Source organism: Uloborus diversus, chromosome 4 (genome assembly GCF_026930045.1).
Source record: "Uloborus diversus isolate 005 chromosome 4, Udiv.v.3.1, whole genome shotgun sequence".
NCBI classification, from domain to species: Eukaryota; Metazoa; Arthropoda; class Arachnida; order Araneae; family Uloboridae; genus Uloborus; species Uloborus diversus.
The window spans coordinates 139,166,529-139,185,784 of record NC_072734.1 but is presented as its reverse complement, the minus strand read 5'-3'; the positions used below and the strand labels follow the sequence as shown (position 1 = coordinate 139,185,784).

At 34.3% G+C, this 19,256-nt stretch overlaps 1 protein-coding gene across 1 annotated transcript in view; it reads left to right on the top strand.

Moving 5' to 3' along the window:
• LOC129220860 (collagen alpha-1(I) chain-like) overlaps window positions 1-19,256 on the top strand; it is a 176,440-nt gene that overhangs the window by 99,290 nt on the left and 57,894 nt on the right. The window contains exons 6-9 of the mRNA XM_054855291.1: window positions 10,135-10,446; window positions 15,079-15,165; window positions 17,197-17,255; window positions 17,773-17,892. Coding sequence (XP_054711266.1) covers window positions 10,135-10,446; window positions 15,079-15,165; window positions 17,197-17,255; window positions 17,773-17,892 — 578 coding nt within the window. The remainder of the gene's footprint in view (window positions 1-10,134; window positions 10,447-15,078; window positions 15,166-17,196; window positions 17,256-17,772; window positions 17,893-19,256) is intronic.

Sequence of the window (19,256 nt, the reverse complement as noted above, 5' to 3'; positions counted from 1 at the left end):
AGAATACATAAGGACATGCACTGTTTACTTCTTACGCTATGAAAAGAAAATATTGTCTCCTCGAAATATTTATCACTCAAATTTCAAGATAAATTTATGTTTTAATTGACCCTAAACGAATTTTGATTTTTTTTTTCTTCTTTCTTTATGTCTGCACATGCTTATGTGTAAATTTGCAGGCAACCAAAAAATGCCCTTTGATCGTCCTCGAATAAATTTTGATAAGTTTTGTTGGGACATTTGTGTCTATGTGTGAGCGTGTATGTACCTCACATAATACAAAAACGTTAGTCATAAAAGGAGAAAATTTCAGATACGAATCGTACAGCGCCAAGTTTTGCACTTCCCTTTTTAATTGCAATCGGATATTCAAAAAGAGATGTTTGTTCTTTGAGACAAAAGAAAATTTTAATTTGAAGTTAATTTTTGTATCAACCAACTTCTTAGTTTCTCCAAGGCATTTCTTAATCCATCTCTAAAAGTCAATAAATATTTCTTGGCGACTGTTATTGACATAAAACTTTCAATATCATGTTATTTCCTTATTGTATGTTGTTAGGAAAGTTCTACAGAGTAAAATTTTTCGATTTTCAGATTAAAGTATTTTTTGTCTGTAAAAAGTATACCCTAAAATTATCAACCAAGCACCTCGAATTAAGGGAAACCTCGGACTTTTGGGACTCGGATTTTCGAGACTCTACTGTACCAAGAATCGGAGTCGGTCATTTTCCCTCAAAGTACGCAACTCTGCCAGTGCTTTAGAAGTTTGAATCGAACTGGTCTTGGGTAAAGAAGTCGGAATCGGAGTCGAGAAGGTTCTAAAATTTCCTGAGTTGGTCATTTTTCCTCTGACTCAGCATTCCTGTTTCTTACCATTGTCATGAAACTGTACTCTCTTTAATCTAATAATAAATTGATATGAACCTGACTTTTTACTTTTGAAGTGAGCGGTCTTCAGAATCGAAAAACTAAATAACAATGAGATCTTGGTCTTTCATTCGGCGGTGGAAATAAAAAGTCATGATGATTTTTGCTCGATTCTTTTGATCGTCATCGAATACTTTTGATGACTCTTCCATAAACTATTGTTGACGTGATCAAATACTTTTTACATTCAGTTTCTCAATCATGTTATTTGTTGGTGGTTAAAAGATGGATTAATTAAGACTTTCATAGTAATATCAATATCTTATTTATGACATTATGAAATTTGGCATGACAGTCACATATACTTACCAAAGACAAAACAGAGTAGCAATACCTTTTGCCACTTCGGAACTCTCTTAGAGTTATCCTTCTTTTTTATTTTATTTTCTTCTCTCACTCTCTCTCTCTCTTTTCAGTGACGGATACAAGGGGGGGGCATGGGGGTCATGACCCCCCTAAACCGTCGACAATAGTATCCATTCATATTGTGATGAAACACTATGAATAAAATGTAAACGATTTCAGTTCTCTTTTCAATTCATTAATTATTTTTAAAGTAAGTTTTTGAAATTTCTTCTTTCATTGCGTATGAAATTAGTTTGCAACGTTTATGCCCACTAGGAGCCCTATTCCTGACCTATTTAGTGCTTTTTATCGATACCCAAGCATTAAAAAGAAAAAAAAATCGTTCCCAGATACCGTAGGTTCGTTCACGGGTGGAGGGGTCATTCTTTCGCATGACCCTCCCCAAAATGGTAGTCTGTATCCGCCCCTACTCTTTTCTTTAAGCAAAAATTATCTCAATATCTTACAATACACAGTGGAAATATTTTTCTATCATTTAATAATAGCAGTGCTTAGAAGTCATATTTCTTGACTTAAATAAACGCACCCTGAATCAAATAAAAGCGATTCCGTATAGTTGACTAGTTATGAAAGTGTTTCTCTGAGAGTACCTTGCTTTCTCACTTTTTCAAGATATTACTTTGTTGTCTATTGTGATAAGACTGATATTCAAAATGATAAGAAGCATTTTGCAATGTAACTTTTTTCTAGGTTTAGAGGTGCCAATTCGGTAACAAAACCATTTTTCCGAAAACGCTCTTGTTTTTTACACAGGATGAATCTGAAAAGTGGGCAAACTTTTAAGAGGTGTTTGAGTAGAACTATAAGATTAGCATTTTTCACAGTCGAAAATACTTTCATCATGCGGTAGAGGGATTTCCACAAGAATCTAGAAGAGCAGCAAAAAATTTCTCTTTAGATATTGAATGCATAAAATCAGCTTGTTTTAACACGTTGATTTTTCAACGTTTCTCTACGAACGAAGTTTTCTCTACGAATGTTTTCTCTCTCGAACAACATTTCTCTAGATTCACACGGAATCGCGCTATTTCTGTTTATAATTTCCATTAATAAACTCAGTAAAACTCACTAAACCTAGTACTTCTGGACGATTTTGGGCTCCAACGAAAAAACGAGCTGATGTGTGCATCACATGACTTCCTTTTACTCCAATTTAATGTCATTTCCCCATTATTCGCTATTTTAATGTGATTCAATATTTATTCTCTAAATATCACCAACAATGGCCAAATTGAAACCAAAAAAAAAAAAAAAACTCCGCCAAATTTGTCGCCAAGTTGGCGACAAAACTTGGCGACCAAAAGACTGGCGATATATCGCCAAGTGTCCTTAAATTATAACGCCACTTGAGTTTACATCGAAATTAACAATGATTTCCCCCCAAAAAGGTGCAAAAGACCCCCTTAGGAACATCCGAAAGCAACCAAAAGGGGAGGTGCACAACTAGACCCCACTACGAGTCTATGTACCAAATTTCAACTTTCTAGGACATACCATTTTTGAGTTATGCGAGATACATACGCACATACGCACATACGCACATACATACAGACGTCACGAGAAAAGTCGTTGTAATTACCTCGGTGATGGTCAAAATGGATATTTCGCGTGTCTATACATTCTTAGGCACTTTTCCGCATGTGGTCGAATCGAAAAAAAAACTCAACATTCATTTGGGGGTGAGCAAAATGGAAATTAAGGGCGATTTTTGAGTGAAAATTTTTTCGCGAATACAATACTTCCTTTTTTGTAAAAGGAAGTAAAAAGACGAGGTGTCTGATCATTTAAATCAAACGCACCCTGAACTAATAAACTCTTGCTACCTTGTAATCTATTGAAGAAAGCTCTCTGTTTTTTCCTGAACTGAAGCCAATTCGCTTTCCAACTTCGGGGCTAACTAAATTTTTTCTTGTCACGAAACATAATTAGTGAATCGCTTTCTACTTCCCGACAAGTGCATATTGTTTCCTCATTGTGTCTTTGTTTCTGTTGGTACTATATTCCTTAGCGCATCTACCCACAATAGAGCCTTTCTACGGACAAACGGACATTTTGTACCCCACTTGACAAATAATACATTTCGTTAAAAATAATAATTTAGAAAGATAATACGGAAAATTTTTGTGTCATAAGAAATCAAACACATGTAAAATTTCTTAAGCAAAAAAATGTGTTCGTTATCTTTTAAAACTATTAATTTAATTAATTTTAAATTTTAACTGTCGCGTGCGGGATAAAACGGCGACTTTACCGTGGCTTGGCGGAATCTTATAGAATTAAAAACTGAGCGTATGTACCTATGTATCTATGTATGTATGTTCAAGTTACTTCTCCCGAACGCGAATGAACTGACCATCAAACCAGGTATCGATAGATTTCTAATTTTCTCGTCTTTATGTTTGGCTATTTAACATAATCCTCCAATAATAATTAGCGAAGATATCATAGAGATATCAAGAAGATAGATTAAAAACCATTAATTATGACACTTAGGTTTCGAGAGTTTCAGTTTTTTTTTTCTTTTTTTTTTTCAATTCTGATTGTTGAACACGCATCATTTGACTTAACTTTTATTTTAGAGGTAGACCGTGCAAAGCTGGGCGAAACTGCTAGTAAAAATAAAATTATATAATAATAAAATAAATATAATAACTTAATAAAATTTTGTCCTGAAATCGTTTTTCATACACCTGTACATATTCCACTAGTTAATGACTAAATGAAAGTACACGAGCTTCTTTTGTTAAAGAAAAACAAAGCTCTAAATTTCCAGTTTTTGTTTTTACTCTAGTAAAAAATTTCACCCATTTTAAAAACTTAAAAATAGTATGTTAAGAAAGTAAAAATAGCGAAATAATAAAACGTATAATGTATGTAGCAGAAATTTCTGCTATTTTAGAAAACTAAAAGCATGTTTAACTCACTAAAAAGTTTCCGTAGATTATCTAACTAACTCTAACAGTCATCATTTTTATTATTCAGTATACAGTATAGAATCTTTAAAAAGAAATGTTGTTTACATTTCATTGATGTGCATCTGGTTTGATTTGCATTGACATTCCAAAGACTTTAAAAGCAGATAGATATTCTGCAAATAATCTACTTGAAACCGAATCAGTACGGGGAAAAATAATTAATTCTTCATATATTTAACTTGGAATCAAACCTATTAGTTAGTAAGTCTGTTAGTTTGCTTTGATTATGTTTCGTCGGTTTAAAAAAAATGAATTGGTTAAAATAAATTAATGAACAACAATAATTTATTTTAACCAGTTTTTTAGTGATATTTTAAGCCATTCTCACTGAAATGTATTTAACAAATATTTTCCTTTTCTATGGTTTAGAAAACTTCAAGTAAATCGATTCCAAAAAAACGTATTCATTTTCCAAAGGTTTTAAAGATAATAAATTGTTTATGTACAGATAAACAGTGGTTAGTTTACTAGCTTTCAAAAATTAAAAAGAAATGAAGTAAGTAAAGGACAAAAAAGAAATGAAGACAACAAAAACAACCAATATTTGTTCATTACTCGGAAGGCGTGGGGTCTTAAAAAAACATTTGACTTTGAATTATGAAATTGACTGACGTCAGAACGACATAATAACTTGAACAAGAGCTTGTAATTGCATTTCGAATGATTTGAAAGATCTTTTGTCCTACTAATGCAAAGTAAATAAAAAAAATGGCATGATGTAATTGGCTTGCATAATTGGTCTTTTTGCATCCATCTCCATCAAGTTAGGGTTTTTTTTTTTTAAACACAAATAAATATTTTCTCAGCAATTATTTTCTGGCAGATGAATGGTTTCGTCTTGTTAGGTTTGACCCCGAATTTCGTTGTCCTTTGAAATAAATTGCAATGAAAACGTCAGATTAGATCAGCCATTGCTCTTAAGTACTTGATATATCAACTATCTGATGTCAGTTTGGTAATTTGTGTACATGCTTAATTCAAACATCTGTTATTTGCATCTTGTGTGTTCCGTAATCGTTTTAAAAACTGAATATGATAAAAGCTTTGATAAATTTAAAAAGCTTGATGTAAATTCTTCGTACATCTAATTTAAGCAACCAGGAATGTCATTACACGAATGAAAGTTCTTTACGACTTTTTGAAAAAGATTTATGCTAACGTGGTAATAAACTCATGATTTTTTGACCATTGAAACGAAATACAATAGGTGAATAAAATTAAGATTCCAAAGATCTCACCCTACTCGGTATGTTTCGCTTCCGTTGGCTTGTTGCAAACGTTCCGCTGCTTATTTTAATGTTTCCCCAGTCGTAAAAATATTTTACATTATTTTCATTTGTTTGAACATTTTTAGTTGAATTTTCAAGAATTAAACTATAATCATAGCGAAAAACAATTTTGTAAGGAATAAGTATAACAATTTGTAAAATTGAACGCTTGTTTTGCAATACATTGCTTGAATCATTTTAGAAGATCATTTAGAATATTTCGGACCCTTAAAGAACGTAATATGTGTGATTTAGTTAAGTATGTAATTGCAAGAGCAACTCCAGGGCCAGGCGATCCCCCCTCGGTTACCGGGGAACGGCGTCTATTCATTATTACTGATTACTGTCATGAAAAATATAAGGGTTGCCCAAATGAAAAGTGGACAGGTTGAATAAAAATAATGCTTTTAATATAAATCAAAACAAATCACCATGGGCGTTGAAACACAGGTCCCAGCGTTGTGGCAGCAGGTCGATTCCTTTGCTGTAGGAAGATTGGGGCTGATTCCCGAAGAAATTCTGCACGGCTTCCTTCACTTCATCATCCGAAGCGTTTCTTCTGTAATGCTCTCTTAAGTGGCCCAAAGATGTAGAAGTCACAGGGCGACAAGTCCGGAGTATGGGGGGGGGGGGGGTAGAGTGCTCCAAAACTTCCTAAAGGAATCGGTTAAGTTACCATTTAGGGTATTATACCGCAGATTCTTGTGGATGATAGTGTAAACCATTCCTTTACTCAGGTTGAATTCGTCACTGATTTCACGGGTCTTAATCCTTCGATTAGTGCGGATCATTTCATTAACGAATGCAATGGAATCATTGGTGATCGCGATGTTTGCGCGCCTCGAAGGAAAACCTCTGTAACTTGACCACCTCTCTATCTTGACCACAAATGTACACCAAATTTGGTTTGGAGTAACGTAAATAACCCTTTGTAAGTTGACCACTTTATTTTTTAAAACTTAATTAAGCATTTTTTTTTTTTATTTTGTTATTATTATTTTTACAGCTTTCCATGAATAATTTTAATGCAGGGTTGCCAACGGCTCGCAAAAATATCTACACTTCGCAGTTCCGCAAAAAAGTTATCTTGCTCCGGATTTCCCGGTCGAGCGTTTTCAAGCATGGCATAATGTTTATAGCTGTTTTTCTTCTGTTGTTCTATTTGAGATGACCTTTTGTACTCTGTTCAATAAAAACAGGTGTCAGTAGAAAAGTACAAAGTATTTTCTTCCAGTTGCAATATTTTGTGGCAACACTGGAACTGTGCTTAAGAGTAAAGTTATTTATTTCTGGTGCAAGAGATTAAGAGAAAGAACATTTTTATTTTCAAATGCCTTATTGAACTAGGAGAGTCCAGCTTGTTGCTGTTTGTGTTATAAGTTTTAAATAAAATGGCTTCAAAAAGAAAGTTAGTTGAACTTGAGATTTATAAAAAGTATGAAATATTAAAATTAATTGAAAGGGGGAAAGCAAGAGAAAATTAGCTCACACATATGGAATTTCTAAAACTACTGTGTCTAATATAGTAAAAAAACAAGAGAGAGAAAAACAAAAATATTTGAATAACATTTTCGATTATTGTTTCAAAGTAATGTTAAACAATGAAAGTGAGTTGAATAGAAAAAGTATGTGTGAATTAGTCAAAAAATGCATGATGCAAAAAATGACAAAAAAAAAAATAAAAATAAATCAGTACTACCCTTTATAAGTTGACCACCTGTCTAAGTTGACCACCAAAGTACTGCACCGCAAGTGGTCAACTTACACAGGTTTCACTGTAGTTCCTTTCGATAAAGTTTCATCTGGTTCAAGACTACATTGTGCCTTTAAAGCTCAAGATTGCCGGGATCCGTTATCTGTGACTGCCGAAATATGGAATCAAAAATTTTGAATTTAAGTGAACTAGATTTTTTTTTAATGTGTCGTCACCCCGGACGAATGGTAAGAAATCGAAGATTGAAGATAATAGTAAGATATGCTACTGTTGTTCTGACGGGACGATATGTCGCTCAGAAACAAATACGGTTTATTTTAATGATCAAATACGAGTTTTAAGCTATGACAGGAAATTGTGTAACATAATTAATGCACGCTTTTTTGATCAAATTAAGAATCCTAAAATTTCGAAAGTTAATGCTTGAAAAAATATCGTGTACTTCGAGGGTTTCTCCCCCTTGTAGTCCGTGGAGTTTGTGACAAAAATACCCAAAACATTTCACTTCCGGATACCAGTCTGAAATTTTGCACAATGCTTATGTACATATTTAAAAACAAAAATCCGCCGGGAGGCATTTGATCAGAGGTCATGAACCCCCTGTGATGACGTCATCAAAATGGCCGCCTTTTAAAGAAAAGTACGTTTGTTTAACTGCTTAGAACTCTATTATGGATCTTAATATTGTGATATTGAAGTATATCATCTAAAAGCGCTTTAAAAGAGCTATGTAATAGTGATTAAATTTTTTTCCTATCACAAATAGTTTAAGAGTTATTACAATTAACGTCATAAAAATGGCTGCCTGGAAAGGTAAGTACGTACGTTTAACTGCTTAGAACTACATTACAGATCTTTATATTGTAGTATTAATGTGTATCATCTGAAAGAGCTTTAAAAGAGCTATTTAACAGAGACTGATTTTTCCTCCGAAGGCAAATAGTTTTAGAGTTATTAAAATTTCTGTCATCAAAATGCCTGTCGTGAAAAGGTGAAAAGTTTCGTTTAACTGCTCAAAACGCCATTAGAAATCATTCTTCCGTAAAAAATAGGTGCACTAAATAAAAGCTCTAAAATAAACTAGAAGAACATGCATTTGTCCCCCCCCCCCCTAGTAAATAGTTTTAAAATTTTACTGCAATAACGCAACTACATGGAGCGGGAGGGGGGAGGGATTCTTAATGAACTGTTCAAACTGTTCCGCCGCATCTAACCCGCAGTGAAACTTTTAATTAAAATTTCTTACTGGATTAAATACACATATGTATTGTCCCATAATAATTCACTTCACTTGCAAGTGCGAACGACTGCCGTCTAGCGGCAAGAATCAGAACGACTACTCGATTTTTTTCCGTCAACAAGCTGTAATTTCGGGATTGCAGTCCGCCTAGCTTGTTTCTTTACAGTTCTGCTGTTCTCAGCAATAATTAACTCCTAAGTGATATGTTTATTATTCAGATATAATTTTCAATAACTGAATATTTCACTGGTTAATGCTGTAGCAAGTAATATCAAATAAAGGCGAGTCATATAATTATATTACGGTTTGAAATTAAAATTATCATATATAGCTTTTAGTCATTCCTTTACGTCATTTTCAATAAGCAAAACGTTTTAAAAACTCGCAATATTTTTTAGAATAAATTTTTCTCCTTCATTTGTTCCATGTGACTTCAAAATACTAACATAGCTTGCAATCATTTCTTAATGTGCTTTTGAAAAAGTAAAATATTTAATGAATTAAGTGTTTGTAATCTAGGTCCCATCTACGCACCGTGCTAAAATCTCTTCAGTGGGCTATGGCGAAAATAAAAAGTTGGTCATGTTAGGTGGTCTCCACATAGAAATGGCTGTTTTATCTGCAATAGGTACATGGCTTGAAGGAAATGGATGAACTGAACTCCTAGTAGAAGCTCATGTAACAACACCAGGAAGAGCAGAAAAAAGACTAAAAGTCTCGCATGTGAAGAGAAGTCGATACGCTCACGATTTTGCAGTAACCTCTCTCCAAGTTCTGTTTGAGAAAACGTTTCAAAATCGAAAAGATATAGACAAAACATTTACAGACTGGGTTAAGCGAAGATCAGAAGAATCGCCTCAGTTTAAGTACTGGAAGATCACCATGGAGATAGAATGTATACTTTTAAATCTCATGCGCACTATTCGTCAAGGAAATTTCTCAGATTTTACTGTCAATCTTGAGAACATATGTCTATATAGATGTTTGCTCTTGATCATACAAATTATGCCTGAAGGCCTTCAGTATTTCTGTTCAATTGGAAGAAGTTACCAGAAATGCATTCAGCTATTTTCCAGGAGTTTCATAGGGGAAATACGTAAAATATTTTTATTCAGTCCAAAGACAAGCGAAACATTGTTGATTTGAGGAGGGCAGCATTTTTTTTGCTAAGCTATATGTTGCCGGCCAAGCAACTCAAATGGATGTAAAATAATTTTTTCCCATGAAAACTGCTCATGTCAGCTCTATATCTAACCTTGGCAAATTCAGGAAACCAAGAAAAAAGTTCGACGTAGTTTTTTGTATCGTCCTATCTAGTGGACAGGTTTTGACGGCAATTCCGAAACCAAATTGTTTATTGATGGGGCTGCACTGATTCACATGCTTTTTCCTCAGTCTACTCGAATTGTCCAACAATACTGCGATCAGATTGTGAAGCCGCACATATTGATGAGACTAAAAGCGTTCATAGGGTAGATTTAGTTCTTGACCGGTATTCAAAAGGAAGTTTGAAAAGCGACAAGAGACAATCGAGAGGATCTGGACCAAGAGTAAGTATTAAATCCAATGTTTTGATACCAAAGTCATTTACTAATTTTCTTGCGAAAGATAAAAATAAAGAGTAGCTTTTCGAATTTTTGGTAGAAAATCTCATGAAGAAGGATCTACCAGATGGGCAGCAGGTTATAGGCACCTACAAAGACACGCTAATTGCTACAGCCAAGAACAATTTTGAAACCATGTCTCTTGTATCCGACGAAGAAGCCGATGCGATGCTATTTCTTTATATGCAGCATGCAATAGAATACTCGGATCATGCTAAGATCACCGTGAAAACTGTTGACAGGGATGATATAGAGACTGCTATATTCCGAGTTCCGAAACTGCAAGAGCTATGGGTGGAGTATGGAAGTGGAAAACAGTATCTGCGGTATCTTTCCATCCACGTTTTGCACCGTAAAGTTCCACAAGGTGTACCAGATCTTCTACCTTTTTTCCATGCCTTTACATGAGTCGATCCGGTGTCCAGTTTTTCCAGCATTGGTAAAACTAGGTACTGCATTGAAAATGTGGATGGCGTTTAGAGATGTTGACATAGTTTTTTTGTACTATACTAAAGTACTCCAAAGAATCAATAAAAACAATAAGCATTTCCTACTTATTCAGCGCTTCGTCGTCCTGACGTATTATTCAACAAGCTCAGTGAAAACCGTAAATGCGACTAGGAGAATTTTCTTCACCCAGCAAAACAGACCAGTTGAATGTATTCCACCATCTAGCAGCGTTCTTCTGCATCACCTAAAGAGAGAAATGTTGCAGTGTTCACTATGGACAAATTGTCTTCAGCAAAATTTTCAGCTCTTGGATCCATGTCAGTGGGGATGGAAAAAAATTGTTGAAAAGTTTGAACCTCTTTGGTATGCACACCCCGAAATAACAATTGAGCAATTACAGGAACTTATATCATGCAAGTGCAAAGTGATGTCTACACGCTGTCGATGCGCCAGATCAGGTCTGAATTGTACACTTCTTTGTAGTTGTGAGGGTCAGTGTAATACGTAAAACGTTCCTTAAAAAAACTTATTACAGTTTTCGTTATAACAGGTACTTTTTCTTTGTATTAAAACGTGTAATTTTCATCTATTTCTCTTAAATGTTTAAAATGTAAGCATGTTTAACAAAATTGTTTTTTTATACTCTAACATTAATCGTTAAATCCTCGATCCATTTGGGGCGGTGACTTTGATTATATCTGCATTTTAACCTCCCTTTCATTCAGTATACAGGTAAAATACTGACAAAAGGTGTTGAAACATGAAGTACAAATTTAAATTTAATGAAACTGGAAAAGTTCTTTTATAATGCAGGTATAACAGTAAAAATTTTACTCCGATATCGGCGAATACAGGAAAGTCATTGTTTTCCTATCAATTTTCACGTTGATATTGTAATAATTATTAAACTATTTTTCTTCTTTACCAATAATAAAACTCAAAGTTTGTCTGGATATCTGTCGGGATGTCTGTCCGGATGTCTCTCTGCGACGCGCATAACGCCTAAACCTATTTTCACGAAATTTGGCACAGAATTAGTTTGTAGCACGGGGGTGAGCACCTCGAAGCGATTTTTCGATTATTATTCTTTTTCTATTTCAATTTTAAGAACATTTTACCGAGCAAATTATCATAACGTGGACGAGTAAATTATCAAATTATCATATCGCAGCACAAAAAAAAAAAAAAAAAATGTTGAGAAGACCAGGGCCCAGCCAGGGCTGTCTTGCAACTGAGGAAGGAAGGAAGGAAGGAACCATAAAATGGCCGAGCAAATTAACATAGCAAGTTGGCGAAAAATTCATCATCCATTGTATGTAAATATACAGGCGAATCAAATTACCTTGTAATTTTTTTTACTGCGAGCAAAGCCGTGCGTTTACCGCTAGTAGAAAATAAAACTAAGCACTGTTGAAGAGCTTTTTTAAACGGCTTTCAGATAATGTATTTAAATTTTACAAAATTATGACCTATTATGTAGTTCTAAGCAGTTAAACCAACGTACTAACCGATACATGGCGGCCATTTTGATGACGTCACCACAGGGGGGCTTGACCTCCAATCGATTGCCTCCCGACGTTTTTTTGCTCACTTATATGAACATAAGTGCTGTACAAAATTTCGTACTGGTATCCGGAAGTGAAATGTTTTTGCACAAACTCCACCGACTATTGTTGCCACCTGCAGCGCGGTGGGCAACCTCGCTTCGCCGTTTACGGCGGCTCTTCTAATCTGTATGCAGCCGATTGGTGTACACTTCCTTTGGAGATGTACTTCGCCCCTTCTCTCCGCCTGCGTCGGTACATTAATTAATGAGCAGTTCATTAGTTTTCAGCGCTTTTGCACTTTTAGGATTCATTCCATTCCCAGTCTTCCTCGCGCCTTGTAACTTAACAATTAAATGGAACCATTCAATTACTTCCGCTTTAAGCAGAAAATAACAGATTTTTTTTAAAAAATACTAAGCACTTTTCATAATGCACTCAAAAGAACAAAATAACTTTTCTGAATCAGAAAGGACATAAGTATTCTTGCAGTTTTCAATTATTCCAAGAAAACGACACCACAAACGAAGAAAAGTGCGGCTCAAGTCAGGTAGAGAATTTATTCTTATTATTTGAATATCAATCATAGATTTAAGTGTTGAAACATGCATATTTTTCCGGGAAAGTTTAATTTGAAATGAATTGAGCCGCACTTTTCTTTGTTTGTGGTGTCGTTTTCTTGGATAATTGAAAACTACAAGAATACTTAAATTGTCCTTTCTGATCCAGAAAAGTTATTTTGTTCTTTTGAGTGCATTATAAAAAGTGCTTGTTTTTTTTAAAAAATTCTGTTATTTTAAATTTTTTCGTTTTCAAACAACATTTTTATTTAGCGTTAAGTTGTACTTTAAAATTAAACAAATCATTCAGTGAAATTCCGAAGTCTCTAAGTGGTCAAGTTGCTGAGATATAAGCAAAAAAAAAAAAAATGGTTCACAACATACAAGTTACTTATGATAAAGATCCTAATATATCTTTACTTAGCCCCGTTATCGATCTTTGGCGTAGGTGAGGATAAAAAGCCTACTATAGCAATGGCATTGAATACATTTTATGTTTGCTTCAGAGAAGCCTTTGTTCACATTTTTCATTATGATTACTGTATTAACATTACTGTTTGCAAGGGAACAAAATTTGTAACAATTGTTTTTATATTTAAACGTTTAACGTGGAAATTACACGAAATTTGCTGTTTTCCATCCTAACCGAATTAACCTTTTTATTTTTCAGCGTTACGTTGTACATTAAGATTCAGCAAATCATTTTGTGAAATCCAGAAGTCTCTATGTGATCTAAATGCTGGAATATAGCAAAAGCAGGCCTCAGATTACTCCGTGACAATCAGGCCAAGTATAAAAAAAGTGCTTAAAAAGAAAGAAATTATAAATAAGAAAAGAGACCCCGACTGAGGCGAGATCAATGTAGCCTCGGGAAAAGAAGTCCCAGAAGTCGAATTTTGCCTCGTGCCAAAAGTGCTTTCCTTCGAGCGGTACAAACGTCCTTGAAAGTAAACATTTTAATTAATATCTCTGCTAAGGAAAGTCGTAGAAAAAAGGAAACCGGCTAAACATAATGTCCGAAAAATTGCAAATCAATGGATACCTGAGTTGATCGCCAATTCGCTGGCGTTCAGAAGAAGTTAGAGTGACATACATCGTAGATAATTGATACGTAGATAATTAAATAGCTCGATTTTTATTATTATAGATACTAAAAATTAATACTTGTAATTCATTTTTCACAAGTTCAATTGATATATAGTTTTTCTCCTGAATCCTTCACAGAGCAAGTATAAGAACTAATCCCACGATGCAATCAAAAAAGTAATATATTCTAATGTAAGTTAGGAATGTTTGAATAACTATTTCGGCCACTAAATCTTCAATGATAAATGGGAATACTATTCTTTCAGAAACATCTGACGATCATGCTGCGTGTAATTTTTAATACTCGTCATAGCCAAAAGCCAACAATTTGTAATTACTTAAAAGTTTAAATGTTGATCCTTTCAATCAGGCTTGGAGTCAATTACAATAAAATAAAATTGATTACGAGCATGAAAAATAAGAGATTACAATTCAATTAATATTATAATCCTTTGCCAAAAGTAATTACGATTGCAGCAACGACTACAGCTGTCGAAATCAGTAATCAATTGCGATTAGGGTATGCCGATTACAATTTTGCTTACGATTACAGAAATTATCAAAAAATTCGTTTTACGTGTATGAAAATATGTACATCAATTACTCTCTGCAGCACCAACGTCATAACTCAAAGAATCATCTCATTCTATGGAGATGATTGCAATGATTATTGCAATTATCCTGTAGTATTAACTTGGAAATAATAATGTCGTAATCAAAAAATGTCGAAAATGCCAATAATAGCCCCTATTGAATGTATATCATTGAAATGATTAAACAGTTTAATAATATTTTCTTACTCACAAGAATAATATTCTGTTACAATCTAAAAGTTCTTGGCCATACATCCTACTATTTTCTGCGTCTATAAAAGTAATCTATAGCTCTTTTCAAGCTTTTTATTTTCCCACATATTACCTACGGACAGCAAATTATCTCTGCTGTCAACTATTGAAGCAATATACGTTTATAAAACATATTTGGGTGTCTCTCTCTGTTGCGGTATTCCCTTTTTCTCGCAAGAAGAAGAAAAAACATTAAAAAAAAATACACGAGTCAGTCATAAAATAAAACTTTTGTGTTTGCGTTTTTTTAAAAGCACTTTGCAGCCCAATCCCTCCTACACAGTTCTGTTAGACGAAAAAGAGTAAAGCCCGCGCTCTTATTCATCAAAATATGTCTTAAAAGAAAGGATATGTTGAAGGTAATTAAACATTTCATGTGGGTTTAAGCCGCCCACCTACCTTGTTCGTTTTCTTTTCTTTGCTTTGATTTGCTTGTTTTTTTCTTTAGTTCTTCTTTATTTATCTTCCTATTCTGTTTGCTTTTATGTTTATTTTGCAGCAGCTGTTTTGATGTCGTTTGCTTTTGCAGGTCCACCCCCATTGATAACTCCTCCTCCCCCTGGTCCTGGATATCTTGGCATTGAAAGTAAGTCAGGGTGGTATTGCCTGCCAAACATGATTTACGGAGCAAATAAATCACGTGATGAAATGGCAAATTTTGAAATTGATATGTAATGCACTTCAGCTATTAAATTAAGTTACAGTTATTATCATAGATGTAATAACTAAAGCAAAATTCCAAAAGTGAAATGTTGCACTTATTTGTGCTTAAAGATTATGGTTAAGATAATGGTTAAGATTATGGTTAGTTCAAGATATCGTTTTTACCCATTGATCTGTACTTGCTTTGTACCATTAGCATTGCATCAACTGAGACAAAAGTAGACGTGCAATGCAACTTTTCTCTACCATTAACAACTTTCCACTGACATTCAGTTTTCAAAAAGATTTTCAACTCAAGGACGAGAGGAGGGTGCTGACCCCCATCACTTTGCTGCTCTGTATACTGGCAAGAATCAGCTGTGCCACCGAGAGTCAAGGAGGCTGGCTGCCTTGTTATTTTGGTTACCGGTGCCCCCTCCACCAGATAACTTGTCAACCGCAACGATTCCGATCCCTTAGTTTCCGACTAGGCAGACATGGCCTCTTGTCGGCCCTGGGAGTCAGCGTGTTGTGGAACTCTATAGCTGTTACACCATACAGTTACCACATTAGGGAAACTAATTATTTTTAGACCCCTCTTTCAGTGTCATCCTATCGTCCTCTACTCCAAAACCCAATTGCATGAACCCGTGTTTTCCTATGTTTTCTGAAATTTATTTTTGAAACAATAAATCCTGATTTTTTTTTCAATGTCCTTTTTTTCCCCCACTATGTCATGTTATTGAAAGTCATTTTCAATGGCACATTTTCCATAATCTTACAGTGAGTTTTAACTTCATAATATCTGCATCTTAGAGCCAGATGGACGTAAGTCGCAATATGATAATTTTACAGGGGAGAGGAAAAACTTTTTCTGGAGCGCGCGAAGGATGAGACACGTGCTCTTTTAACCCTGGTAAAACTTTGAAAAATATTGGTTGTTGATAATTGCGTTCACATGGCTCTCGATGCGGAATAGTCTTCTACATACAATACACTAATAAACGGAAAATCGCAATTTTTGGACTTACGTCAGCCTGACTCTGAGATACAGATCTTTCCTTTCATTTAGTTATTCTACTGTGGGAAGGTAAAGCGCAGCTTCTGCAGAAATTAGGTTTTGGGATATTTAATGCAACGCGTTTTGGATTCTATACTAACAATACAGAAAGGTTGGAACTTGACTTTTTTTTCTTTTTTTTTTTTTTCGTGCTTTATTTTCAACGGAAACCAAATAATCAAGCTTGTAAATTAAAACAAAAGTACAATCGATGACAAAAAAAAAAAAAGAAAAATGTGTAGTTATTGCGCTTTACCTTCCCACGGCTGCATTACTTTTTATTATAACTCACCTTCACTACGATTGCTAGATGCAAATAACTAAGATCCCTTGTTTTCAAGATTTTCAAAGCGTTGTGTACCGCATCTTCGACATCGTGCAAGATGGAGCTACATGGTGCAAATCAGACGCGCATACTAAAGCTAGGAAGAGATTTTTTCGTGTAGCATGATCTTACTAAAATAATCAAAGCAAAATATTTAATAATGAAGTGAAACAATAAGTACCTTTGGACTAAAACAGCTCCCAGAAATTATTTTATGCACCCTTGTTGGTAGAAAAATCATAGCTTTCGCAGGATTAGATTGAGCGTGGGAAACGTAAATTAGACAAGTTGAGAAATTTCTGAATGCTTGCTTTGTAGCCGAAACTGCGACTTAGGTTCAGAACTGCTGTAGTTTTATCCAAGGCTATTTCATCATTAATGTATGAAAATGTTTCAATTCAGTTTGAGAAATTCTGAACACGAAATAAAACTGCTATGAACATGAATATTGTGATCAAGGAAATGCAATGAGCTAAATAAGAATAATATTTCTTGATTAAAGATTATTATCTGAAGCTATCAACGAAAATATTTGTTCGGACTGACAGTATTTTTTTCTTTTTTAACATTAAGTGTTTTATTCTTTTTAGGAACTACGGTGAAAGGTCAAAAAGGCAGAGCAGGAAGACATGGAAAACCTGGATCTAAGGTAAAAAATTGTGCACAAAAAAAGACACTTCAGTTTAGAGTTTAGACTAATAATGTTAGATTGAAAACAAAAGTTAAGCTGCTTTTTTAGATGTCTTTCTACTAAGTCAGCACCACGGAGCCACGGACATCATGCTTTATGCGCGCAATTTTAACGGAAAATATTTGAGTAGTTTTGGCTCACAATGTGCTGGTTTGCACTTGATACTAGAAGGTTCCAAACAGTTGTTAAAACTTTAAATTCGAAAATTTTCTGAGGGTTATTTTTGTTCGTGTTTGTGTTTCTTAATTGTAAACCTTCACATTGTGCACTAAAATTATAAGAAAAATCTCGACCTGTTTTATGATTAAAAAAATTGCTCTAGCATTATGTTCGTGTTAGTGTTTCTTAGTTGTAAACCTTCATATTGTGTATTAAAATTACAAGAAAAATTTCCACATATTTTATGATTTAAAAAAAAATGCTCTAGCATTATGTTTTCTTTTAAAAAACACTCTGATTAATTTCGTTGGTTTAGGGAGAAGTAGGATCAATGACGGCAAAAGAACTATTGAAACTACAACCGAAGCTAAAAGGCGATAGAGGAGATCCCGGACCTCCTGGATTGCCGGGACCTCCTGGAATTCCAGGAGAAAAGGTAAGATGAAATTTTCTTGTTATGCCTGTTTTAGTATAAATTAAAATGCATTGACAAAAATATTGCAGCATTAGCAACTAAAGAAAAACTGTGTCGTATAAAAAAGTGTTTTTATAGTTTTTCCTAGTTTTTAACAAAAAAAGAATCACAAAAACCAATAAATAGTACAGTGCAATAAATTAATTTTACATGTGACTGATGTGCGAAATTAATATCTATCCCAAATGTATTTTTCGTGCTCTTAAGTGAAACCAATTTTCTTTCTAATTCATCACTTTCGTTTTGCTGCTCAAAGTGTAACTTCATTAGTTGTGTCTGCAGTAGAAACCACCAACACTCGCCATTGAAAGATTCCATCTGCTTTTGTAACGATTATCGTGACAGCAGAATGCTATAACATCGCTTCCATCGATCATGTCTCTGTGTTATTTGGAAACGTTGGATATGGGAAAATATTAACTCCATGTAGATACTGGAATCGTTACTTCGCCATAAACATACGTGTGCAAAGGCTAAATATTGCAAACGACGGTAACAAATAGTAAATAAAGCTCAAAATCTTTTCACCTTGTACTGGTTTGATCTTCTATCACATGTTCCCTGATGGTCTATGAATCGACTGATGCACATAATTAATTTTCAAACAACTCCAAAACGTATAAATATATGTTACACTTTAGGCTTAAACAATTAAACAAAACCCCAATAATTTCGCTTAATCACTGTCGTCAATCGTCACATCATCGTTTTTAACCGTCCGTCATCCAGGCCCGTCATCAAAAATTTCAGGGGGGGGGGCAAAGAATTTGTATTCCATACTTTTTATGGGGAAAAAGCAACAAAACGCATACAAAAATGCATAACCACATTATGTCTCTAAGATCCAGGGGGTGAGGGATCGCCCATATGACGGGCCTAACGCCATCCTGCTGGTTTTTTTTTTTTTTTTACTAATTAATATTACGACCAATCTCGGTGAAATAACTGTGGAAATACATTGTTTAAATTCATCACACAATTTCTCCAAATATTTTACGCACAACTCTAACATTAAAATCTCTAAAAGTAGTCGCTGTATTATTTATCTTTTCTTATATCTTATTTTATCTTGTTTATCTCAGTAGATATCTCAAAAGAATATACAATTTTTAATAGGGTTTTAAAAAAAAACAAGAACTGATTATAAGGACATTCGAACTTTCCATTGATCCTTAAGCATCTTTTCACTACATTTTACAACCTTTTTACATCACTTTTTAAACCTTTTTTACACTTTGTCTTAATTGATGACTTTTCTGATTGCGAATCATAAGTCTTGCCCAGAGAAATCCAGTTCCAGTATTTCTGATCCAAATGAAAATAAA